This window comes from Rattus norvegicus, chromosome 1 (assembly GCF_021556685.1).
Source record: "Rattus norvegicus strain SHRSP/BbbUtx chromosome 1, alternate assembly SHRSP_T2T, whole genome shotgun sequence".
Lineage (NCBI taxonomy): Eukaryota > Metazoa > Chordata > Mammalia > Rodentia > Muridae > Rattus > Rattus norvegicus.
In genome coordinates, this window is record NC_141534.1 from 175,968,941 (window position 1) to 175,995,163 (window position 26,223).

A 26,223-nucleotide genomic window follows, 5' to 3' on the forward strand; every position below is an offset into this window, starting at 1 on the left:
GGGAATACTCTGTAAGTGGATGTGTTTGCTTTCCCGTGCCCTGTTGTCTGTATACATTCCCCACCCCACCCCATTACCCTGTTGCTCCTTTCACTTCTCTTGAACCTTTGTTTTTTTATCCTTTGGCTCTTTTCCCTTCCCTCTGCGGCCTGCGTCTTACCTGGTCTTCCTGTCTCCACCATTCTTGCTCGTACATGCTGCAGCGGACTACATCGTCATGCAGTTTGGCCGGGTAGCAGAAGATGTGTTCACCATGGATTACAACTACCCGCTGTGTGCACTGCAGGCCTTTGCCATCGCTCTGTCCAGCTTTGACAGCAAGCTGGCCTGCGAGTAGAGGCTTCCACTGCCTTTAGGGCGGCCCCGTCTGGAGTGGAGCCTGCCTGCCTGCCAAGACAGCCCTGCCTACCCTGTCCACAGGCCCTCAGTGGGCTTTCTGGCCTTACCAACCAGAAACTGGCCGCTCTGCCTCTGCTGCTGAAGCAGGGAACAGCAAACGGGTATGACAGGAGGAGAGTTCCTGTGCCCCAAGGTCAACACACATACCCATCCTGGGTCAGTCCCCTGCTGCAGTGCTTTCCACACTGGGAAGCCTCTTCAACTGGAGCTCAGAGGGAGAGGAAGTACAAGCAGGGCTGCCGTGGCTCAGCCGTCCACTCAGCCGACAAGTCAGAGGACAGTGGATGTCCCAGGAGGTCGGGGTACAGTGAGTGGTGTATGTGTATGCATAGGCACTTGGGCTTTGTGTAGCAAAGGCTCTGGTGGTCAGCAGAAAGCACTCCCACTCCAGAAGGGCCCATTAGGCCCAAAGGGATTTGGGGGTGGTAGGGCTAGGTGCATGGCAGGGCCCTGCCATTGTTGCAGCAGCCTGGCTATGTGTATTAGCTGGTGGCTTAGAATGCTAGCTCATCTGTTGCTTCAGACTTGCCCAGTGCTTGCACAAGTAAGAACCCAGCTCTCAAGGCCAAATATCTGAGTGGATGGGGACTCAAGGAGTCATCCAGTAGACTCCCCACATCAGGGCTCTGAGCAGCCCCAGCACAACACCTATGACACACACATGAGGTCTAGGTCACCATTCAAGTAATGGCGTACTTCAGGAAGAATGTCCTCTCTGGGAAGACTCAGCTCCCGTTGCTGCCAGCAGCCATGATCAGTGAGGGCTGTATGCCATTCTTAGGGGAATGGAGTGGGGTTAGGGGAGCAGAGAATATTTTAGGGCCTCAAGAGCTGAGAGGTGGTAGTACTCTGTATGGTTCACCAAAAGCAGTGCTGATCCCTGAGTAGAGGGCATTTGTCTCTTGGTTACCTAACTGGTTAAATGGCAGAGTTGAGCACCCCAAGTTCCTTTGTTCCTACTGTTGCCCAGAATCTAGACTCTCCGACCTTCTGGTGGGGTCTGTTTGGCAAACCCTTTCCCTTCCCAGTCCCAGAGATTAAGACCCTCAGAGTTAAAAGGTTGAAAACCTTTCAGTAGGGAATCAGGCAGTTCCCTGTTGAAAGTTGTCTGAGTTTTTGCACACCATTCTGATCTGATGTGGCTTGTCCCTGGCTCCTCCATGAGGACTTCGAGCTGTGCACAGACCTCAGCAGGACCATGGCACTTTGTGTATGTGTGACAGGCAGCTCGAGGGCTCTAGGCCTGGGCCTGGACACCCCTCCACTTGGATGGCACCAGTCATCTGGTGGGCTCGGGAACTCCTTGCCCTTGCCCACGTGCCATTTGTGAGAAGCTTCTTGCCTAGATGGAGATGAGAAGCCAGTGGGAAGCAACAAGCATTCAGACATTGCTTTCTGCTCTGAAATAGATATGCTTGGAAAGGCTAAGTAGAAACTTAAAAAAGTAGAGTCATGCTTTGAATATGAGGCTCTGCGGGTAAGGGGGCTGGATTGATGTCAGCGGAGTAGTACTTTAAAAAAGATCTAGATTTCCTAGGCTGGACGCTCTGCTCTGAGCAAGGCACACCTGCTCGTGCAGGGTCTGACACACCTGAGCCATACATCTCCATCAGAGAACCCTCAGTGAGGTAGCCTTTGTTTACAGTCTAGTTTCTGGAGGGCAGTAGGACTTCCATGCTGGGGCTGGCCTATCTCCTGATGAAAGATTACAGTGCCATCTCCTTCCCATAGTCCTGTGTTTGCCCTCCCCCCTCCCTCCCACCCTCCCTCCCTGACTTTATAAGGAGAAGTCTCCTGACATTAGAGGTGATAGGAACCAGGTCTTTAGTCTGGTCAGGCTGTTTCTCTGGGTTGACAATTTTATGGTTGAACAGGCTGATTTCTGGAACCTTGTGAGTGGAGGGCCCCTGGTGGGAAGAGTGAAACTGGAAGCACAATGGAAAACTCCTGGCCTCTGCTCTCTGCTTTACCACACAAAAGGGGGGTGGGGGCGTATCTTGGCTATTTGAATATAAAATTGGTAGCACCAGGAAAAAGGCTGAACGTCGTAGCCCACTGTGAAGGAGCAGCCTCAGCACAAAGCCTCTGTTGGGCACTGAGTGACAAGGCCAGCCTCACAGGTCAGACTTAAGACTCGGCTCCTGGTGATCATGCCTTTTCTTGACCACTGGCCCTGTGAACACAGGCCCATGGACTTCAGATACCAGGGCCCCAGGGATCACCTGGGTTCAGCCTCTCCCACTGTAAGATTTCTTATCCTTTGCACCCTCTTCTCGTTGGTCCTTGATGAGATGAGTAGTTTAGTCTGTAAGAGTGCAGGGCAGCAGGAATCTAGGCAGCTCCTCTGTATGCTACTGGCTCCACACCCTAAAACCCCCACCCTCTGTTCCAAAACAGTTTCTCTGCAGAGTGGTGATGTTAGCTCCCCCATCTCCTCTCCACGTCTAGCTTTTTTGTCCCTCTGGCTCCAAGGTGCTCTGTGTGTGTGTGTGTTTGTGTATCTGTGTGTGTTCCCATGTGTGTGTGTCTGTGTGTCCAGAGGAAAGGGCAATCTGCGAACAATGAACAGAAGTTGAAGATCTCATCAGAGGCGGCAAAGAATAAGGCAGCGGTGACCACTATGGATGGTGCCCCGTCATTCCATGCTTTTTCTCCCATGGTTCTGAGCAGACGACTGTCAAGGAAGTGTAGTGTTGGTTTCACTGGAGGAGGAGCTGAGATGTGCATCCTATTAAATGGACATGGTGTGGTGATGGTGCCTTAACAATCTTGATACTAAGGTCAAGCAAGCAAGGTGCATGCGCAAGGGAAGAGAGGTGTTGGAAGCCAAGGTGTGTGGCAACAGGCTGAAAGAGAACCTGGTAATCCTACCTTCTTCAGTGACAAGGCAACTATGCTGTAAAGTGGGTTCCTTTGGGTTTTGTTTGTTGGTTTTTCTTTCTCCTGTCTTGAAGTGGCAGGTCTGTTTGCCCCCAAATGTTATGTAGAAGTAGTTCTAAGTTTAACAAGCAATAGAGATGACAGCTTAGATGGGGTCTGCAGGGAGCTCTGCTCTGTAAGCACAATACCCGTCTCATAGGTGGGCAGCCTGGTTTCCTTTATCAGCAGTCCTCACCTCCCCTTCTCTGTATTCCTTCCCCCAGCTACAATATCCTCATGGGATTTCAGGTTGCCAGGTGCCATCAAAACATGCTTTCTTGTGGTGCCTAGCACTGTGACTGGAGCCCAACTGCCCTGCAGAGTTGGGACCTTATACTGCCCTAGGCCCTGGCTTATTGACCTTCTTTAGTCTCCAGAACAGGCTATGGGATAGATTTTTATTTCAGTTTATGGCCACATGCCCTAACTCACTTGCAGCTTGCAGTCTTCTGTCATTTCACGATCTTAGGAAGTACTGGGATAGGTTTGCATTTTCAACACAGAGGCGAGTGGATCCAGGAGCATACGACTGTACAGAGGAGCAGCTAGAGCCTTTGAGCAGACCACGTGATCTCTGTGTGTTTCCCTCCCTGCAGACAGGCCTGTCAGAGCCAGCTGTAGGAGCGAGGGTGAGTGAAAGCAAATCCTGGCTCTCGTCTCTACCTTTCCTAGCTCATCACCGTGCCTTCTTTCTTCCCTAAGAAAGACACTGCACCCCTCTCCTCTGTTCTCCTGCCCCTCCTCTCCCAATGAGGTCCAGATAGAGTGGGAATGAGGCTGAAATGTACAGTGTTCTATAGAGCATCTCAGAGTAGCATAGAAAGAGAAGCCCAGCTCCAGCCTCCTGGACCCCATACTGGTGACCGGCTTGGTGAGGACAGGCAAAATTTCTCTAGCTGAGAGCACACTTAGCCAGTTTTCACACCTAGAACATGTATGTCGATTTACACATGATTGTCTTTTCCTATTTTGGAGTGGTCAGACATTTTATTTTTGTTCAAAATTATCTGGAGTTTTAGACAAACTTGCAAAACTGTGCTTTTATTAAGTGACTTTTTGAATAAACTTTTTGGTATTCTGAAGCAAATGTATTTATTTATTGGTATGTGCAATGACAAACTTGGTATTTTCCCATAATGACATTATGTATGTTGTAGAATTTAGTGTTTGTCTAAGTACAGACGTGTATCAGCAAATTAAACTTGAACTGTTTGACTGTGTGTCCTTGTTTTTCATGGAGAGAAAAACCCGTCTCTCCTAAAATGTTCTCCATTCCATCCCTTTCTAGGCGCCAAAGGGTCAGGTGGGTAAGAGTAGCAAAGAGGGCCCAGAGCATGTTTAGAACCAGTGACATATGGACCAGCACTGCCTTCTCCTGTGCAGTGACAAACAGACCAGCACTGCCTTCTTCTGTGCAGTGACATATGGACCAGCACTGCCTTCTCCTGTGCAGTGACATAAGGACCAGCACTGCCTTCTTCTGTGCAGTGACAAACAGACCAGCACTGCCTTCTCCTGTGCAGTGACAAACAGACCAGCACTGCCTTCTCCTGTGCAGTGACATACGGACCAGCACTGCCTTCTCCTGTGGTGTCACATTGATAGCAGGGAGACACTTCCAGGTCATCTAGGTCACTGAAGAACTGGCTGGGATTCCTAAGTATGCTTGGTGGGCATGGCCCTTGTGGACAGAACTGGGCTGTAGTACTCAGGGGTGGGAAAGGCCTTGCTTGGAGCGGGGTCTATTTAAACAGGACTCTTACATGCGTGAGAACCATTCTAGTCTGTGGTGGGTTTGAAGCCAACATGATGCAAGCCTGTGGTTGTTCTTAAAGGGAGTCATCACAAAGTCACACAAACCCCAGAGTGGCTCTGGACCATTCTTGGCACACAGAGTGGCCATAGAGAGGTATCAAGTCGGATAGTCCAGCAGCAGGAGATTCACCCCAGTGACGATGCCAAACACCCACTGCACACTTCACTCTGGGACAGACACTCCATAATCAATCCTGTAAGGTGGACATGATTCCTGGTCCATCCACAAGGAAAGTGAGGGAATAGCCTGTTTTCTTGATACTAGAAAGTGTTTTAGACATGCTAATGGTTAAAGAGGTTACAGAATAGTTGGTTTGTATCGTTCCTGATCACTGCCCACTAAGTGACGAAATGTTCTTTGAAGATACAAATTGTCTAAGTAAGAAGGGGAATTGAAGAGCAGGTCTATAATTAGGGTTTATTTACTCGGCTTGGTTTGGATGTGGGTCAGAAGCATTCCCTACCTGACCGTGGCGGTCCTGTAGCAGCTGCATTTGTGAGATCATACACTGGGTGTTCTACAAGGGAGAGAGGTTTCATTTGTTTCGTCATCAGATTGAAGAAAAATCATAAATGTGTAGAATGCATGACCAGGAAAATCTTGTTTTATACCTATTACCTCTGGTGTTTACACTTTATTGCCAACTTTATGGGACTCAGAATCACCATGGAAACATGCTTGTCTATGAAGATCTTTACAAGAAAGTCTAGCTGAGGAGGAAGACCCATCCTTACTCTGGATAGCACTGTCCCTTTAGCTGGGGTCCCAGACTGAATAAAAGGGGCAAACCAAGTCAAGTGCTATCATCCATCATCTTTCTCTGCTCCCTGTGAACCAGTCCTCTGACTCCTGCTGCCCTGAAGGACTGCCCTCAACTATACGTTCCTCGTGCATTGTTCGACATAGCAATGAGAAAATTTAATTATGCAATGAGTATTAGGTTCCTTTTGTCAGAGTGTCTGAGTGTAGACCATGTTATTTTATCACCTAAGTCTAAATACAAAGAACATAGTTCTCGCAGGCCAGTACTTTTACAGGCTAAATCCATCCCTACATCTCAGCGTACCTCCCAGGCCTAGTCCCTGAGATAATGAGGCACAGTCATGTTCCTGTATAACCTAGTTAAGGGATCTTCTGGCTGATCACCCACCTGACTTACCGAGCATGCTCCTAGGTGATGTGCAGTGGCTACGGTGCCCAGAGGTCACTGCAGACGTAATGGCAGAGCCTTGATAAAGCCCTTAATACTGAGAAATAAAGATCACAACAACAAAACAGTCCCTTGATGTTGGCCACCCTGGATTGGATATACATGTAAAATCATCATATCCAAAAGATACAATTCTGAAAAATAAACAAAAAAGCCTATATGCCAAATTACTAATAGGTACTTCAAAGTTTCCAGTATATACAAATAAATATATTCCTATGTGCAAACTAACATCTAGAGTGGCAAGAACCACGAAGGATTGGTCCTTTTGGTGGGAACTGTTTCCATAGCTCATCCCCAATAGTAACAGAGCGACTCTAAACCTTTCCCAGCTGATTATCCATCTACACACCCCACTTTTGCTAGCCTACTCTTTCTGCCCAAATGTCCTTCTCTTCCTTGCCATGTTCTTAGCTTGCCATAAAGTGTCTTCTGAAATTTTCTGGTACTTTGGCAAAAACATTCCTGTTCTTTTTTGCTCCTATGGTTTATGGTCCACACTGTGATTAATAAAACAGCTACCACATGATCTGCATGAGCTAACAACATAATTAAGCATGCCACCCTATGCGCACTGACTACCTCATTTACAGCTTACAGCCCTGAAAGACCTGTGTTTTTACTACCCTCACTTTGCCCAAACCAGGCCCAGACTGCCTAAGGAGCCGATCTAAAATTCCACAGCCTGAGGCACAGGGAAATCTGCCTGAAGAATTCACAATCCCAAGCCTTCCTGTGGTCCACAGTGCATCTGTCAGACTCATACATTAAACTGAAACTCTTCAAGGTACAAATTCAGTCTCCATAGTACTCAGCACAGAGCAGTTGTCTAACTAATGAGAAGGAAACAAGTCCTTACCTCATAACAGAACTGTATCCTATGAACAAACACTGGAACCAGTGACTCAGGGCTATCCTAAATCAACTTCTCATGGTGGATGCCAGAACCATCCAGAAAACAATTTGCCCAAACAAGAATGCCTACACTGCTTTTTATACTTAGTTATGCCAAGACCATCTTCGGTCCATGTTTAACTGCATTCTGCACAAGTTCAATCAACCATTCTACACAGATTGATACAGTGCAGCTCGGTTTTAGACTCACTCAGGGTCTTCTCTACCCCAGCTAAGATGTAAAGCTTTCTACTGGCTGACAGTATCTTAGTGTGGTCTCAGACCTTCTGATGACAGGCGGTGCAGTATGCTCCTGAGTGGTCCAAACTACCTTCTGGCATCATATTCTCGCCAGGTACAATAGAATTCTAAAGACTGTATCCAGCGTCACAGAATTCCTTAAATTTTGAGTCTCCCATTTCCTGAGTGGGAATGCTGGTGGAGACACACGGCCTTTCACTTTCAATTCATGTAACTGAACTGACTCACCCTTGCTAGGATTCTTAGGTTCCATCTTGTTTCACAAAGACATGGCTTCCTGGCTACCTGAGCGCCTCATGGAAGGACCACCATATCCAAGCAACCTCAAACTTCATCTCTGGGGACACAAACTCCCTCTAGCCACAGAAGACATTCAAAGGTACTTCTAGATTTGGCAATTCTGTTCAACAGAATAAGGACAAAGGAAGCTAGGGATGGAGGGAATATGCAAGTGAAATGGTCTCCAAAGGGGCCCATGTGTTCATGGCCTGCTGCTCTGGAGGAGTCAGGGTATCTTAGAAGGCCATGAGGAGAGATCGTAGCTCAGCTATTTCACTGTGCTCTGGACCCCTAGCCTCAGAATCAAGCACACTCTTCTCAGGAGACCACTAACCAGCTGAAAGCCCAAAGAATAAGGCATTTGGGAATCTAAAATCTTCACTTTTAAAACTTAAGTCCTCAATATCTGCGAACCCAGTCCTCATTCACAACTGTCCTACCCTAACAAACCCATTCAATAACTCACTCACAGGTAAATCATCTGTTGCTCCTATGAGGAGGGATCAGATGTTTGCCTAGGTGCTGCCACCTGCAAGCACAAACAACCAAATACAATTACTGAATGGGTTAGCGTCTCTGACAGGGAAAAGAAAGAAGAGAGAGGTGATTCTGTCCCGTGTTCACACTAAAGGCTACTTTACAAAGTGACAGGTGTGCAAGCACCAGGAAGGATAGACTGTATCCATGGTAGTGGCCCAAGAACTGTGATTCTGAACACAGAAGGATGCAGATGGCACAGGCCATGGATGAACTGAGGAAAGGTACCATGGTGACAGAGTAATGGATACTTTCCAAGCAGGCTGCTTTCACTCAAAACCCTGGGGGCTGCGCTTCCTCAACATGCCGCCCACATGTGTGTTATCAGTGCTGGTCCCCAGCCCTTCGTCTGTAAAGTCTTGGGGCAAGTTTTCCTTGGTGGCTTCCTCTTGCTCACTGTAGCCATCTGCACTGAAACCAGCATTCTCTGCCAAGACAGCAGGGTCCTCGTCTTCATGAAAACAGCAGGAGCATGATTCGGGTTTAGGGTCACACAGGGTCACAGAATTATCTCTCTGGACTCCGGGGTCAGTGGGCAGACGATCCCAGCTCAAGTGCTCTGAGCTCTCCTCGTCTAACGCTCCCATTTGTTCAGCTGTTTCTTCAGCAGAGGGCTCTTTTGGATCTGGGTAATCCACCAGGATAGTTTCTTGCCTACGCTTGATACCATCCGAAAGGTCATATATTGGATAAGTCTCTTCTGGGTAACCTAAAGAGGAAAGTAGCACAAAGTCTTAAAAAGAGCATCTTTGAAAATAAATAGTGTCAGGATCAGAGAGGATTCTCTGGCAACAGTCATCCTATCCTAACAAATCCACTCAATAAATCTCTAAGATGGTGCTAATAGTCCTCAAGTTTCACTTGAACAAATTCCGAGCAGTCTGGCTGACTGTCTCAGCGCTCTGAAATACAAACCAAGGCGGAGGAAAATCCTTTGTAAGTAAGATGCTCCGGGTCGAGGTAAGTCTCACCCTCGTGTCTGCTGCACTGATGAAGATTATGCAAACAGCACGGGCCTTCAGCATTACCAGATGGAGAGGGCTTAGTGTAAGGCTAGTATTTACAATTTCTATTTGGAACCAGTTCCAAATCTTCTGGTGGGGGTGGGGCTGGGAAAAGGAATGCTAAGACTTTTGAAAAACAAACCATAGTGCTTTCTACTTATAAAAACAGCCAAAATAGTCTGTATTGTCAGAAGCAGGGGCAACTTAGCAAGACATGACTAAGACCCTGCAGGGCAAGAACTGCATTTTCAGAGGCAGAACTTCCATTGCTAGCATCTTCATTTTGACAAAATGGACAAAAGGACAAAAACAACAAACAGGTAAGCAAAATGAGTAACACTGCACCAAGCCTCAGCTATGATAATGAGAAAGAGACCGTGCTGCCAAGTAAGGAATGAAATAAAATAAGTCCATGCGAGCCAGGCAAGCCAGAGCACAGATGGGCCATGCGGGAGCTCGTATGGCAGTGCTGGCAACTGCGGTGCTTGCTACACCGTGGAAAACTGCAGATGATAACTGCACATTCAGCTCCAACTACTTTTTGCCCATCAATTGTGAGAAATGGCAATCTTTTGGTACATGTGAGGTATCCAGAGACATTTTTACAACATTATTATAAAAGTATCCAAACATAAAAATATTACCACATTTATAAAACTATTCAAACTTTGCAGAGTTTTAGGAGGGTTTCATAGCCTCTATTTTGTTAGATTTTTCCTACTAGTTTTAATTACAAACAAGTTTTAGAAGAAAACACAATTCACCCAGAATCCTACCACTGGTAATTTACTTATCTCTGGCTTTTAAAATCATATATGCATAGTATTTCCTGCTTTTTTAATACAGAAGGATTATGTTCAATATGCACCACTGCCCTGTATTTTTCCTTTAATATGTGTCATTGGCATTCTCTGTGTCATGCAACACGTGTGATTTACCATTCTTACACAACACGTGTGATTTACCATTCTTACACAAGGCACCCCTTACTAAACCCTCACCAGCACTGTCACAGTATGAGAATCTCGGCCGTCCAGCCTGCACTCCCAGGATACCTGTGGATGAAGTGCTAGGTAAAACAAGAGTGCAGCTATCACTGTGGTTTGAGTGTCTCTTTCCAAAACCCTGCTGAAGCTCAATTCTCAGAGTTATATGTTAATGGTGTTCTGAGGGCAGGTCTTTAGAGGGGGTTTAAGTCAGAAGGTAGGATTAAATCTAAAGGTAGGTTCCACATGATGACATTCATGTCTTTGTAAGAAGAAAAACTGAAGACATCAAGCCTGCTGTGTCTGGCCATGCGACCTCTGCCATACAGTGACTCAGCCGGAAGTCTCTACCAGATGCCAAGTGGATACTGACACCATGTTCTTAGACTTTCATCTAAATAAACCCCCATCCCTTCTGAGTAACCTCACCTGGTACTCAGTTATAGCAATAGAAAACAGACAGTGATAGTTACCGAAGGCCTTCACAACCTCACGGAAGGAGCTGGGTACTTAGATCTCAACCACTGACTTCTCAAGAGAACTCCACGTGCTTGCCTTCACTATATAAAGAGCAAAGCTTACCTTTGCATTTTGATTGTTACCTGCTTTGGTGTCAGAAGGAAAGCAATTGGACTCAAGCTCTAGGCCCAGTCTAACAGCGCCAGAAGTCAGTCATCCTGACCTCCATGACCCCAGGCATCAGGCCAAGTAGGCACAAAGTCCCAGGGTAGCCCTCAGACCCTACTTAGGCCTATACTTAGCAATCACTATACTAGCCCCCACAGAAACAGGGTCCAGGCCTACCCATCAACAAGTGAGCTTTAGACTACAGACCAAGCCATAGTGTCTACATCTGTCCAGAATCAAGATACATCTAGAATCAGAAACCAAGCTGTTAAATGTAGACATAGGATCCAGACTTGCCTACTGATGGTGCAGACCTAAAGCTAATTTCCACAGTCTGGTGGATTCAGGATCCATGCAAGGTATATGAGTACTAGACAATACATGACACCAAACTTCTAGATTACCTCTGGATTCCACAGTCACTAGACCTAAAAGACGGTCTACAAGACTTTCTAATACAGAATAGGCCCTCAGATGCCAGACCTTTTAGACTCATGTTTCCAGGCTCATCTCAATGCTCAGCCTCTGCAGACCCTCTAGGTCATCCCCTGAGGGATCCAAGCTTTAAACAAACTACCTAACGCTACAGATAAAGCAACAAAATCTAATCATAAAGAAAGACAGAGAGGAAAAGAACAAAGAATCTACAAAAGAATCTATCAAAGTAACAGTGAAATGGCTCCGTGGGGCAGAATCACTTACCTTACCTTACCTTACCTTACCACCAAGCCTAACAACCTGGGGTTCCATCCCAGGACCAACCAACTTTGACAGGGTGTCTGATCTTCACATGCACACGATGGTGTAAATCCACATGCATATGAACACACATACAAACATAAACATAAATAAATAAATGTAATAGCAATCTTAAATGACACTAAATAAGTCCTTACCTATCAATTGTTACACTGAATATAAATGGGTTAAGTTCTCTAATCAACATAATGATGAAAATATTTAAAAAATAAAAAGGCCCAACTCTATGCTAACTATGAGATTCATTTCAGCTCTAAGGGCATACGAAGAGTGAAGGAGAAAGGGCAGAAACAAGATACCCATATAAATTGAAAAGTAAAAAACAATATTTATATATAAGTAAAACTAATGTTAAATCCAAAACCATCACTAATGACCCACCTGAATGCTGAAGTAGCTCATGTCAAATGACTTCACTTAATACTTTGAGACATCTTTAAGAAATATAAGCAAACGACAAAGATTCATGACTTTTATGAAAAACACGGCAATTCAAAACGTGAGAACCAAGCTAAGCAAACCACACAGCAGCCACTAATAAAACAGTCAGCAAAGGAGATAGGACTAACAACTTATGCCTATTCAAGAGGATACGGAGCAAACAGAAAACAGAACTACTGCAAACAGGAAGGCATGATCACAAGATGAAAAATGTACATCCATGAATACAGGTCTCAAGATCAAGATGAGTATGTGTGAAAATAAAATCCACATATTAGAAGTTCACATTGAAGAATTCTGTGACAACATATAAATGACAAATGAAAATTCTGAGAAATTGTGGAGGTTGATCAGTATACCTGATTTTTAATTACTAGACTATGAAATTCAAAAAAATATATTAAAGCATTAATAAAAAAGGGTGAAAGGAAACTCACTGAAGTAGGTTCACAAACTGCTGGGCAAAAGTCGCATAAAAACGCATTCACATTTACACAGACAGAACCAATGTCTGTGACCAAATTCAGATTTTAAATATAAGATGAAAATAAATCTCAGACAGAAACACATAGCTACCTAAAACCAGGCTGCCTACCGAGAAGAGACCAGACCAAAACAATACTTCTTATTTTCAGTCAAATGAAAAATACAGAATGAAGAAGGGTTTCCAGATTTTTTTTAAAAATGCATGGGTGTTTTTCCTGCACATATGGCTGTGTGTCAGGCACATGCCTGGTGCCCAAGGAGGCTAGAAGGGTCCCTTGAGACTGGAGTCACAGATGGTTGTGAGTAACCATGTGGGTTCTGGGGATTGAACCCAGGCACTCTAATACCCAGGTCTGGTATTAGTCATTGACTAATGACTGCTCTGACCCACTGAGTTGGGTCTCCAGCTCCAGATTTTCAGATTTTTAAGGAAAGGCGTGGTTGTGAATATTCTAGCAAGATGAAAACTCCACATACATATCTAATTATTCTGAATTTATGGTACTAAAATCCCAGCACTCAGGAGGCACTGGCAAGTCTGGGCTGCATGGTAAGAGTTTTTCTCTGAAAAAGAAAGGAGGGGAGAGTGGTGTAAGAGAGGAAGAAAAAGGGAGAGGGTGACTTACCAAGGTAAAGTAATCAATCATTGGTAATATGCAGGAAATGTAATACCATGGCTAAATACTACTTAAAGCAGAAAAAGCCTTTACAAGTGCCTTTACAAGTTAGCTAACGGCCCATGTGACCTCAACATGACCTACAAGGCAGGTGGAAAGTAATGGGGAAGGAGTAATGCTGGGAATACAGTTGTATAATACAGATTTACAAGCTGGAAGAAAAAGATTCTTTCATTGATGATTAGTGAGATTGAAATACTTTTTTCACAGGTTGCATAGCTGGCAACAGTTTTTCCTTTGTGAACATTTTAGTGACTCCTGCATTAGTCATAGAATGTTTTATATATTAAACCCATCAACTTGTTTTCACCATATTTGCTATAGCTATTTTAAACTCTTACACTGTCTTAACTACAAAAGGTGAAGGTTTTCTTTGTGGAAAACTATCTTATTAACATTTCTGTTATAACTTCTTGTGTTACTTTCAATAAGTTAACCTTTTTATCTTGAGATAATTATAGGTCAACATGTAGTTATAAGAAGCACAGAAACTGGGGCTGGGGATTTAGCTCAGTGGTAGAGCGCTTACCTAGGAAGCGCAAGGCCCTGGGTTCGGTCCCCAGCTCTGGAAAAAAAAAAGAAGAAGCAGCAGAAGAAGCAGAAGAAGCAGAAGAAGCAGAAGAAGCAGAAGAAGCAGAAACTTCAGGTTATTCCAGTTTCTTCCAATAGTGGCATGAAGAAAACTATAGCTTACGATCATAACCAAGATACCTACATGAGCAGAACAGGTGTTGAGAGGTGACTCAGTGGGAAGGCCTGGAATTAAACCCCCAGCACCCACATACATAACAGTTGGGCGTGAAAGACCTGCCCATTTCTGCTTGAGAAGCAGAAACAGGCTCCTCAAGATCCTAGTGAGGTGGCTACCTAGACTAGAGAAATTGGCAAGGTTTAAACAAGAGTTCCTGCCTCCATATATAAAAACACCTGACCTCAACCTGTCACCTGCACATGTGAATGTGCATACATACACAGATACCCCATTCATATGCATGCATTAAGCATGGATAAAAAGAAAATATAGCAGAGAATGCATCCATCCACAAGGCTGCCTCAATGATGTTGCCCTCCATGACCACACCCATCCCTTCCTACTGGCATGTCAACCCTTAAACCCTAGCAACTACTAGTCTGTTATCTTTCCCCACAACTTTGCCATTTGAAGATAATACATATAGAATCCTAACTTTTATTTATTTTATGTATATGAGTACACTGTAGGTGTCTTCAGACACATCAGATCCCATTACAGATGGTTGTGAGCCACCATGTGGTTAATGGGAATTGAACTCAGGACCTCTGGAAGAGCAGCCGGTGCTCTTAACCACTGAGCCATCTCTCCAGCCCCGAATCCTAACTTTTTAAATAATCTTCTACCCTTTGCTCAGCAAAATTCTCCGCATGTACCAATAATCCACTCCTTATTGCTCTGTGGTATTCTATGGAATACATATACTATCATTTAACCCATTCACCCACTAACAGGCAGATCTGGATAGATAGGCCTGCTATAGATATTCATGTGCAAGTTCTACGTCTTAATTTCTCGGGGACAAATATCAAAGCTATTCTGTGCTAGAGTGCACAGAATTGGCATGCTCAGGTTTTTAAACAAACTACTGCATCATTTTCTAAAACATCCTACTGTGGATTGAATATGAAATGCCCCTACATGCTATATTTTGAATGCTTGCTTCCCAGCTGGAAGTTCTATTTTAGGGGGCTGCGGAGGAGGTGAAGCCTTGCTGGAGGAGCATAGATTACTGGGGATGGATTCTTGGGTGTATGGTATCCCTGACCACTTCCCTGTCTCTGGCCCTTCCTTGTTATGAAATGGGATGTCCCACCTGTCCTGCCATCAGCAAAGCAGGTAATTTGGTCACGGAGACAGAGAAGCAACTAATACATATACATTCTGTTTATGTCACTAGTAAGGTATGCAGGACAGTTTCTTTGCATCTCAATCTGGTGCTGTAATTTCTTATTTCAGTCATTCTAAAAGGTATGGAGAAGCATCCTATTCTAACTTTTTTTTTCTTTTGAGACAGTGTCTGACTATGTAACCCTGTTGCTATATAGGCCAGGCTGACCCTGAACTCACAGAAATCCATCCATCTGCTTCTGCCTCTGCTCAGGTTAAAGGTGTGCACTATTATACCCAGCTATCTTATTCTAATTTTAATTTGTATTTTTTTAGAGAAAGATTATGTTGAACATGCTTTAATGTCCATTTTTGCAATCTGTATATCCTCTTTGCTAAAATGTCTGTTTATATCTTTTGCAAATCTTCAAGTCCTACAAAACAAGTGGTACACAGTAATTCCAAGGAAGGGAAAGAGGGCTCACTGAGCTCCTAGAGTTAATCGGAACAGACACTAGAGTTCAGAGAAGGAAGAGGAGTTTACTGAGGTCTACAGTGTCTTAGGTACTCTAATGAGTACTGAGATGGAAGGAACAGGACGTAAGAGCACCCAAGAGCAGCTGTGCTCTCCTACCCAGAGTAGACGTTTGGATGAAGTATGTAAATTTTTAAAACTACTTTCAAAGCACATTTAAGAAAGTATTAAAGAAATTGAATTTATTTTTGTAATTCTACACACACACACACACACACACACACACACACACACACACAGAGGCGTGCACATGCACTGTCCAAACACAAAAAAATCCCCCAGGTTGGCACTGAAAAGCTTCACTAATGACTATAAATTAACAACAATTCTACACAAACTCTTCTGGAAAAGACTGCAACCCCAGTACATTTTATGAGGCTGTGACCAACATTACTCGGAATTACTCCAAACTCAGTATAGGGTAAAAGAAAATCACTAGTAAGTAGCTTTTATAAACACAACATTAAAAAAATAATCCTTTACAAACAAATACAGAAACCCACAACTAGACATTATACAGAGAGTCCTTGGAACACACAGCTCTAAATGGTGTGTGTGTGTGTGTGTGTGTGTGTGTGTGTGTGTGCGTGCGTGTGTGTTTTGGAACTCAGTGTTAGAGCATGTACCCACAATGTGCAAACTCTAGGTTTCACACACACACTCACACACACACACACACACACCAGAATCAACTGATTTTCAACCAGTGTGCTAAAGTTATTAATTAAATCAAATTAATGGAGAGTGACACAGTACCGAGAGATGCAAAGCAAATTTAAGTCCTGATGCCTTACGATCTATAAAGGTTAACTCAAGGAAGGAATTGGAAGGAGGAAGGGTGGGTGGGGGAATGATGCAATTATATTTTAATTTAAAAAAATTAATTCTTAAAATAAGCCTAAATGTAAATACTAAAGCCATATATATCTTCTAGATGAAAACATCTGGATTAGGTAAAGATAACTTAAAGAGAACACACAAAACTGTGATGCAAAAGAAAAATGATTAGTATGACTTCATTAAAATTTAACACTTCTCTAGCAAATATGCTATTAAGCAAATAAACAGGCAGGTTGCAGGTTCTAAGAAAATGCATATAAAATACCTAAATGGTAAAGTGCTTGTCTCCAAGGTGCATGAAAATTCCTGCTGCTGGGCACGGGTGAGGCACATTATTGCCAGTACCAGGGAGGCTGATGAGTGAAGACTAGCTTGGGTGCTACAGGTGGGAATCAGGCCAGCTGGGGTACTGTATCACAAAACCTCCCCCACTCAAAAGACCCACCTGCACAATAAAGAAATATGTTGCAACTTAATAAAAACACATTCAACCCAATATTCGACAATGATGATTTGAACAGACTCTTCAACAAAGACATAGGGTTTGAAAATAGGACATGAAACAATGTTCAGCATCGTAGTCCCTGGAGAAACGCAAGCTTGAGTTATGATTGCAATGCCACTGTAAACTCATTAGAATGGCTAACATTTACAAAAATGGCACATTAGCGAGGATATGGGGAAATCGACTCATAAGCTATGGTGGGAATGTACAGCCCCTTTAAAGTGTCTAATAAATCTAAACGTGCACCCGCTATAAAACCCGAAACCCCACTCCTAAACACACACCGAACGAGAAGCAGTGAGTCCAAAAAGCCTTTCATGCAAACTTCACAATGGCTTGGATCCTACAGTTCAAAGCTAGAAAGAGCCCAGTGTTAATCAACTAGTGAGTGGATTAACAAATTGTGGTATATTTATATAATCCTGCTCAGCAGGATTGGACTTGTGCTACACTCGACACCAAACAGGAATCTCAAAGGCATTCCTCTAAGCAGAAGATCGCCATCACAGCGCATCTGCAATATAATCCATTTATATACAGCAAGCCAAATTAAGAGGCAGAAAGCAGTTCAGGTGCTGCAGGAGGCAGGAGGGTGGAACTTCCTAGGGTAGTGAAAGTGTCCTTTTCTGACACTACAGTGTGATTATCATTGCACATTTGCCAAACTTTTCCAACTGCACTTTTAAATTAGGTAAACATTATACAGATGTCATGTCTCTATACAAAATTGATTTTTAAGAAAACTGGCAAGATCTCCTTTCTGGGTGACAGCTAATAAGGAAGCAAGGGGGCATTTTACCTTCCCAGTCCTCCATGTACGGGGCTTCCTCAGCTTCCTTCTCTGGAGATGTGTCAATGAACTTGCCTTCTTTCATGACTCTGGTGATTTCTCGGAGCTGATGCAGTAATCGTTTCTCTTGGTCAGAAGTCACAGTCTGTGCTCTGCTGAGAAACAGACAATCCAGCCATTTAGTGGCCAGCACTCCAAGGTAACGGAGACACTTCACCATGATTGATCTGTTTGATCCTCAAAGAAGAGGTCTAACAGCAGGTGATTTCTGGGATGTCATGGCTGTAACCAGAGATGTTAGTTCATTGTTGTGATTTTATAAATGGAAAATCTAATCTCCAGAATATTGCAATCAAGTAGCTGCTTGAGGTTCCAAGATGAATTAACATGGAAACAAAATCCTGGTGGTTTCACCCTCACTCCTCAGCAGCCTGATTCCCCAGTCTCCTGCAATTTCCCTCTGATTCTTAGATTATTCCTGCCATGGTTTGTATATGCTTGGCCCAGGGAATGGCACTATTAAAAGGTGTGGCCTTGTTGGAGGAAGTGTGTCACTGTGGGTGTGGGCTTTAAGACCCTCACCCTAGTTGCCTGGAAGTCAGTATTCTGCTAGCAGCCTTCAGATGAAGATGTAGACCTCTCAGCTCCTCTTGCACCATGCCTGCCTGGATGCTGCCATGTTCCCACCTTGATGATAATGGCCTGAACCTATAAGCCAACCCCAATTAAATGAACCCATAAGCCAGCTCCAATTAAATGCTGTCCTTTATAAGACTTGCCTTGGTCATGGTGTCTGTTCACAGTAGTAAAACTCTAAGTCAATTCCCTTCACTGTGAGACACTTTCTTTGAAGCAAGTTGTGAAAGAAATTATTCTAGGCTATTAGACTCAACCATAGAAAAACACTAGACTGGAACCACAAGGCTTTTTCCATTTGTACAAGAGTAAGGATACAGTCTGAAATCTCAAAGGTACATAATTCACAACACAAAATCATGTAAATTGGAGAAACTGGGGAACTGAGGTTCACAAACTGAAATATACACACGATGATTGGTGCCTTTTCTTTTTCCTCTTCTCCTTTCTTTTGGAATCCCTACCAAGCAAGTACTACCAATGAGCCCACCACAGTACTCAATTTCCAGTTTAGAAACCTCGTGAGACTACCAGAGGAGCTGTGGTTCTGGGAAATACCTGCGAGCGCAGCATGAGATGTGAGGATAACCACACAGCTAAGAGGAAAGCACTGTATCACACAGAAAGGCAGCGTCCTGGACAGGAAACAGAGACCATCTAGTGGAGCATTTAAGAGAACTGCTCTTTATCTCCTTAGAGCCCAAAGCATCCATCAGCAGTGCGTCATGCAAAAAGCCTTGTACCAGTAATGGAGGCACCCTACTCAGTGCAGATGTTCGCTGTGTCCCTCTGTGTTCAGACCAACAAAGTTCACCTCACAGGAAAAACAGGTTTCTCCATCAATTGTAACTGAGGAAAAGGAGTGTGCCATTTCCACCACCTTCACTGGGAAGAAAACAAAACCTGCCCAGTTACCCAAGTTCCTCTAATGAAGATGACTGTTCTGTGGGAGAATGCAAGGGCAGAAGAGGAAACCTGCCTGCTTCCACAAAGCTCTGGCCCACAGTCTTTACAAACCATTTCTGTAACTGTACACAGAGTGTTCTGACACCAAATGAAACAAATTTGAGCCTCTGCTTCCTAACTCAGGGTAAAATGGAAGCCCTTAACTACAATAACCAGGCTTAGAGAAGCACCAACAGACAAAATTTCAAACTAAAACACCTTTTTAACTTGGAAAAAGTGTGTCTGCACTGCCCATTAAACACAGAGGCAGGGTCCACACGAGCACATCTTCAGATTTACTACAATGGATGTTTCTATGGAATTCTCACCGTCAGGGCAGTCATGTACACCCATGGCAGCACAGCCACGGCCTCATCATCTGTAATGACTGTGTCTGCTGCCCGGTCTCATTCCCTCACCACCTGCTTTCCTCTACATCTCTGAAATGGGGCCTCCACTGTATCAGTTACCAAAACTTGAGTGGTTCATTGATAGCTGCATGATCTAAGCTGGACCAAGTGTACTTTCTCACCAACTGGATCTTGAGTGAGTAAATCTTGGCGTGGACACCTCTGATGATAATTCATTCTGGAGCGGTGCCTTTGCTCCTATTCCCAAATCCTCAGAGAGACTCAGAGCCACTGTGATTGCCTCTCTTCCTAGAAGCTGGAGGTTCAAAACTTTGATAGCTTGAGATACCTCATATTCTTCTAAGTTCAAATTTCTGCTAACTAGTACTGGTTTGCTTCCAATAAACATAAATTCCTACAATCTGTGCCCCTCTTTTCTATTTTCACTGCCTACCACTTTGTTTGTTGGTTCTGTTTTTAACAAAATTTGTCTACACAGCCTGGTTGTCTTAGAACCCCCTGAATGGCTGGCTGGCTGGGTCCCTGCCATATTCCCGCGGCCGCCCTCGAGTGTCCACCACACCAACACTTCCCATTGCCTTCTGATGGAACATTCCCAGTAGGCTTCTGGCATATGACTGCTATATTAAATGCATTAAATGTATATATTAAATGTAGGACAACATGACACTTCTTCTGAAAACCTTCATGAAAACAGTAAATGCCGAATGCAGCCCATCATCATTCAGACACGGGTCTTCGTTGCCTAGCTATCTCCCGTTACCCACCTCTCTAGCCACTTATCCTACCCTACTGTAAATACTACACCAGCTCCCAACTGAATGCTATTCCAAGTGCTTGCCTTCTTCTCTCACCATTACTGCCTCCTTCTGAAACATTCTTTTTCTGAACTCTGTCTGAAGAAACTTCTATCTTGAAAAGCTTGTTCAAGGTCTCCCCTTTCCATCAGACCTTAAGATCTCACTCACCCCCATAGAGAATCCATAAACTCCCCTCTAAGGGGACTGTGGCTGTAGGTGGACTTGAGGTTTCTAAAATCAGCTGACGTTATAATGGGAGGTTATCCTGGGTTATCTGAGAATGTGCAATGTGGTTGGAAGTATTCTTTAAAAATGGGAAAAGGAGGCAGCAGAAGTCAAAGTAATAGAATCCGAATAGGTCTCAATCCAGTATTGATGGCTTTGAAGATAAAGAAGGGGCTATAAGCCAAGGAAGGTGAACAACTTCTAGAAGCTGAGAGTTCAAGTCACCTTGAGAGTAACTGCCACAGGGCCCTGCAAAGGGAATCCTGCCAACACCAACAATTCTCACTCAACATAGGACCACTAACCCACAGAACTCAAGCATAATAAATCTGCATTATTTAAGCCACTAGATTTGAGTTTATTTGCTATAGCAGTGTACTTCATGCTCTCAGATATGGTTACTTCTCGAGGAACTAAGGCCGCCATTAGCAACCACACAGGGCTGTGCAGAACAAATGAAAAGAGGTTCCAAAGAAGACACAATTGTTGCTGAAGACCCTGCTTTAAAATACTCTTTATTTCAGGGTGTACAGAGGTCATCAGTAATCCAGCACAAGGATTAAGACTGAACAGGTTATAGGACATCAGGGAAGACATGCTTTGGTGACAGTAAGCTGTATATATCACTCAATAAGCCCAGGAGGTGTGAGTACAAAGGAACACCCAGGCAGATTCTGTAGTTTCAGATAAGGACTCTCAGGGAAAATTATGCCCTTGTTGAGGACTCTATGACAATCCAAAGTCAAAATGAGTGTATGGTGGGGTGGGAGGTCAATGCCTTAGCAAAGGAAGATGAAGGAAATTCTTGCAAGTTCCTAGATGAAAAAGTGAACGGATGCTTTAGAAGAAAAGAGTCATTGTGTGGGTTGAGGGCTACAAGGGAGCACATAAGAACATCTGCAAGTCCAGGCTACCCAGAAGCAGGCTCTTTGCTAATCAGTGCTTCCTCAGGCCACTCCGGGTTTCTAGCAGGTAAGTCACCAGACATACCACTCTCAGAAGGAAATCTTGCTAATTCTGAAGGCAGAAATTAGAACATTTCACCTGAGTCCCTTAACCTGTGTATTTGAGTTTGATATTGTATTTTATATTGGACATAACACAGAGGACACTGAACGTGTATAAGCTACATGTTCATGTGAAAGATGTCTAAAACAATTTTACTGGTCATATCAGGAATCATTTCCATGTTTCTATTCACACATAGACAGGAAACCACAATTTGAGGATGTCTTTTTGCTTGCAACAAAGGAGAGATAAACTAGATGTCAGTGAGCAAAAGATGAGATATGGAGCATGAGTAGTTGAAAGAGGGCAAACACCCTCTGCTCCTTGCATCAAAGACTCCACAGCTGTCCATGAAAGTAAGGGTGATACTCCTCAATATACTGCATGTGATTTTATGGCCCGCTGTGAAGTTCTCCCTCCTCTCTGTGAGAAGGCTCAGTTGAGACGGACTCTGTCTTAGTACTCAGTATCACATTTTGGTGTTCTTTCCTGGCTTTTTTAGGTACCTTAGTTTTCTTAGTTGTTCCAGTTTCCATAATCCTTCTGCACCTACCTTTTCAGATTCTTAGCCAGTATGGCAAAATAGAAGTGTATCTTCCTACAGGATTAAACTGGCCCTTGATACCTACTTTGCATGTTTAATTCTGCACTAGGAGTAGTCAACACAGAACACAAATTCCTGCTGTGATGACAGCTGCTTTATGTGAGGCTGTTGTTCTAATGGGTGTGAGTATTGCCTGGATGTGTGTCTGTGTACCACATATATACAGTACCTACAGAGGCAAAAAGAGACCAAAGGGTCTTCTCCCCTGGGATTGGTGTTAAAGACAATTGTGAGCTGCCAAGTAGGTACTAAAAATTGAACCCAGGTACTCGGGAAGAGCAAGTGATCTTAACCACCGAGTCATCTTTTCAGGCCCTTGCTTTTTTTTTCTTATTTGATATCAGAAAATAAAATTTTCAATAACCAGATTTCACTTAAAATTTTTATTAGACAAATAGAAGATCCTTCCTAAAACTAAGTTATTTGACCCAGCAAGATTTACAAATTTTACAAACTCTTACAATATTTTGTACCATATTTAACACTTGAAAACAAGTTTCTCAAGGATTCTTCCAGTTTCTGCCTGCGCTTGGAGCTGACCCAGTCTCTGTACCCAGATCCTGTGGAGGAGAGAGCTGGACTCTCAGAAGTGTGGACAATCATGAGAGCACAGGGGAGACCACTATTTCTGCTCACATTCCTGGCCCAAGAGGAACCTGCCTGGAGCCCTCTGGACACAGGAACCAAGGAGTTGGCCCTGTGACACAGCTCTCTGTACTGAGATCATGCTGGGAGAAAGCCAGTCTCCAGGAGTGCTGACACACAGGCTTACAGGACGGTCAAGCCACTGTCAGAAACAGCAAGACCAGCTAACACCAGGGATAACCAGATGGTGAGAGGCAAACACAGGAACCTAAGCAACAGAAACCAAGGCTACATGGCATCATCAGAGCCCAGATCTCCCACCAAAGCAAATACTGGATATCCCAACACACTGGAAAAGCAAGATTTGGATTAAAAATCACATCTCATGATGATGATGGAGGACTTTAAGAAGGACATAAAGAACTAGCTTAAACAAATACAAGATAACACAGGAAAACAAAGAGAAGCCCTTAAAGAGGAAACACAAAAATTCCTTAAAGAATTATAGGAAAACACAACCAAACAGGTGAAAAAAAATGAACAAAACCATTCAGAATCTAAAAATGAAAAATAGAAACAATAAAGAAATCACAAAGGGAGACAACCCTGGAGATAGAAAAACCAGGAAAGAGATCAAGAATCAAAGACACGTACAGAGCGGAGAGAGTGAGGAGGCTGCGTCTGGCTCCCGCTCTCACAGCCATTGCAGTACATTGAGCTCCATAGAGACAGCGCCGGGGCAAGCGAGAGCCGGACGGGCACTGGGCGACTCTGTGCCTCGCGGAGGAAAATCAACTAAACATGGGCAAAGGAGATCCTAAGAAGCCGAGAGGCAAAATGTCCTCATATGCATTCTTTGTGCAAACCTGCCGGGAGGAGCACAAAAAGAAGCACCCGGATGCTTCTGTCAACTTCTCAGAGTTCTCCAAGAAGTGCTCAGAGAGGTGGAAGACCATGTCTGCTAAAGAAAAGGGGAAATTTGAAGATATGGCAAAGGCTGACAAGGCTCGTTATGAAAGAGAAATGAAAACCTACATCCCCCCCAAAGGGGAGACCAAAAAGAAGTTCAAGGACCCCAATGCCCCCAAGAGGCCTCCTTCGGCCTTCTTCTTGTTCTGTTCTGAGTACCGCCCAAAAATCAAAGGCGAGCATCCTGGCTTATCCATTGGTGATGTTGTGAAGAAACTAGGAGAGATGTGGAACAACACTGCCGCGGATGACAAGCAGCCCTATGAAAAGAAGGCCGCCAAGCTGAAGGAGAAGTATGAGAAGGATATTGCTGCCTACAGAGCTAAAGGAATGCAGCGAAAAAGGGGGTGGTCAAGGCTGAGAAGAGCAAGAAAAAGAAGGAAGAGGAAGACGACGAGGAGGATGAAGAGGATGAGGAAGAGGAGGAAGAAGATGAAGATGAAGATGAAGAAGAAGATGATGATGATGAATAAGTTGGTTCTAGCGCAGTTTTTTTTCTTGTCTATAAAGCATTTAACCCCCCTGTACACAACTCACTCCTTTTAAAGAAAAAAATTGAAATGTAAGGCTGTGTAAGATTTGTTTTTAAACTGTACAGTGTCTTTTTTTGTATAGTTAACACACTACTGAATATGTCTTTAGCTAGCCCTGTCCTGGTGGTATTTTCAATAGCCACTAACCTTGCCTGGTACAGTCTGGGGGTTGTAAATTGGCATGGAAATTAAAGCAGGTTCTTGTTGGTGCACAGCACAAATTAGTTATATATGGGGACAGTAGTTTGGTTTTTGGTTTCTTTTTTTTGTTTTTGTTTTTGTTTTTTTTCCTTTTGGTTTTTTTTTTCCATCTTCAGTTGTCTCTGATGCAGCTTATAAGAAGGTAATTGTTGTTCTGTTAACTGAATACCACTCTGTAATTGCAAAAAAATGGCGGCTGTTTTGTTGACATTCTGAATGCTTCTAAGTAAATACAATTTTTCTTATTAAAAAAAAAAGAATCAAAGACACAAGCATTACCAACAGAATACAAGAGGTAGAAGAGAGAATTTCAGGGGCAGAAGATACCACAGAAGACGATGACACAACCATCAAAGACAATGTAAAACGCAAAGAGCAAAACATCCAAAAAAATCCAGGACACAATGAGAAGATCAAACCTAAGGATAATAGGTATAGAAGAGAGTGAAGATTCCCGACTTAAAGGGCAAGTAAATATCTTCAACAAAATTATAGAAGAAAACTTCCCTAACCTAAAGAAAGAGATGCCCATAAACATACAAGAAGCCTATAGAACTCCAAACAGATTGGATCAGAAAAGAAATTCCTCCTGTCACATAATAATCAAAATACCAAACGCACAAAACAAAGAAAGAATATTACATACAGTAAGAGAAAAAGTCAAGGAACATATAAAGGTAGACCACTCAGAATTACACCAGACTTTTCACCAGAGACTATGAAAGCCAGAAGATCCTGGACAGATGTCATACAGACCCTAAGAGAACACAAATGCCAGTCCAGGCTACTATATCCAGCAAAACTCACAATTAATATAGAGGAGAAAACAAGATATTCCATGGCAATCTTCTTGCAACAAAACCAAAAGAAGAGAGCCATACAAACATAATTCCACCTCTAACAACAAAAATAACAGGAAACAAGAATCACTATTCCTTAATATCCTTAATTCCTTAATATCCTATCATAAGTAGAATAAAAACACATAGAATAACAGACTGGATAGGTAAAGAGGACCCCGCATTTTGTCGCATACAGAAAACACATCTCAGTGACAAAGACAGACACTACCTCAAAGTAAAAGGCTGGAAAACAATTTTCCAAGCAAATGGTCTCAAGAAACAAGCTAGAATAGCCATTCTAATATCCAATAAAATCAACTTTCAACCAAAAGTTATCAAAAAAGGTAAGGAAGGACACTTCATATTCATCAAAGGAAAAATCCACCAAGATGAACTCTCATCTTGAATATCTATGCTCCAAATGCAAGGGTATCTACATTCATAAAAGAAATTTTACTGAAGTTCAAAGTATACATTGTACCTCACACAATAATAGTGGGAGGTTTCAATATCCCATTCTCGACAATGGACAGATCATGGAAACAGATACTAAACAGAGACACAGGGAAACTAACAGAAGTTATGAACCAAATGGATTTAACAGATATCTATAGAACATTTCATCCTAAAACAAAAGAATATACCTTCTTCTCAGCACTTCATGGTACCTTCTCCAAA

General features: G+C 43.4%; 2 protein-coding genes and 1 pseudogene across 8 annotated transcripts in view; 2 read left to right on the top strand and 1 right to left on the bottom strand.

Annotated features, from left to right (window-relative positions):
- Tub (TUB bipartite transcription factor) overlaps positions 1-4,538 on the top strand; it is a 78,953-nt gene extending 74,415 nt beyond the window's left edge. For 3 of the 4 annotated variants that reach the window (XM_087637574.1, XM_087637618.1, XM_087637631.1), the window contains one exon: positions 204-4,538. In XM_087637574.1, the coding sequence (XP_087493700.1) occupies positions 204-337 (134 nt within the window). In that variant the 3' untranslated portion in view covers positions 338-4,538. 4 annotated transcript variants of the gene reach the window in all.
- Ric3 (RIC3 acetylcholine receptor chaperone) overlaps positions 4,385-26,223 on the bottom strand; it is a 55,731-nt gene continuing 33,892 nt past the window's right edge. The window contains exons 5-6 of one of the 4 annotated variants that reach the window (XM_087591145.1): positions 17,836-17,978; positions 4,385-9,024 (exon numbers count right to left, since the gene is read on the bottom strand). In XM_087591145.1, the coding sequence (XP_087447271.1) occupies positions 8,585-9,024; positions 17,836-17,978 (583 nt within the window). In that variant the 3' untranslated portion in view covers positions 4,385-8,584. 4 annotated transcript variants of the gene reach the window in all.
- Positions 23,678-24,596, top strand: LOC108349532 (high mobility group protein B1 pseudogene; annotated as a pseudogene).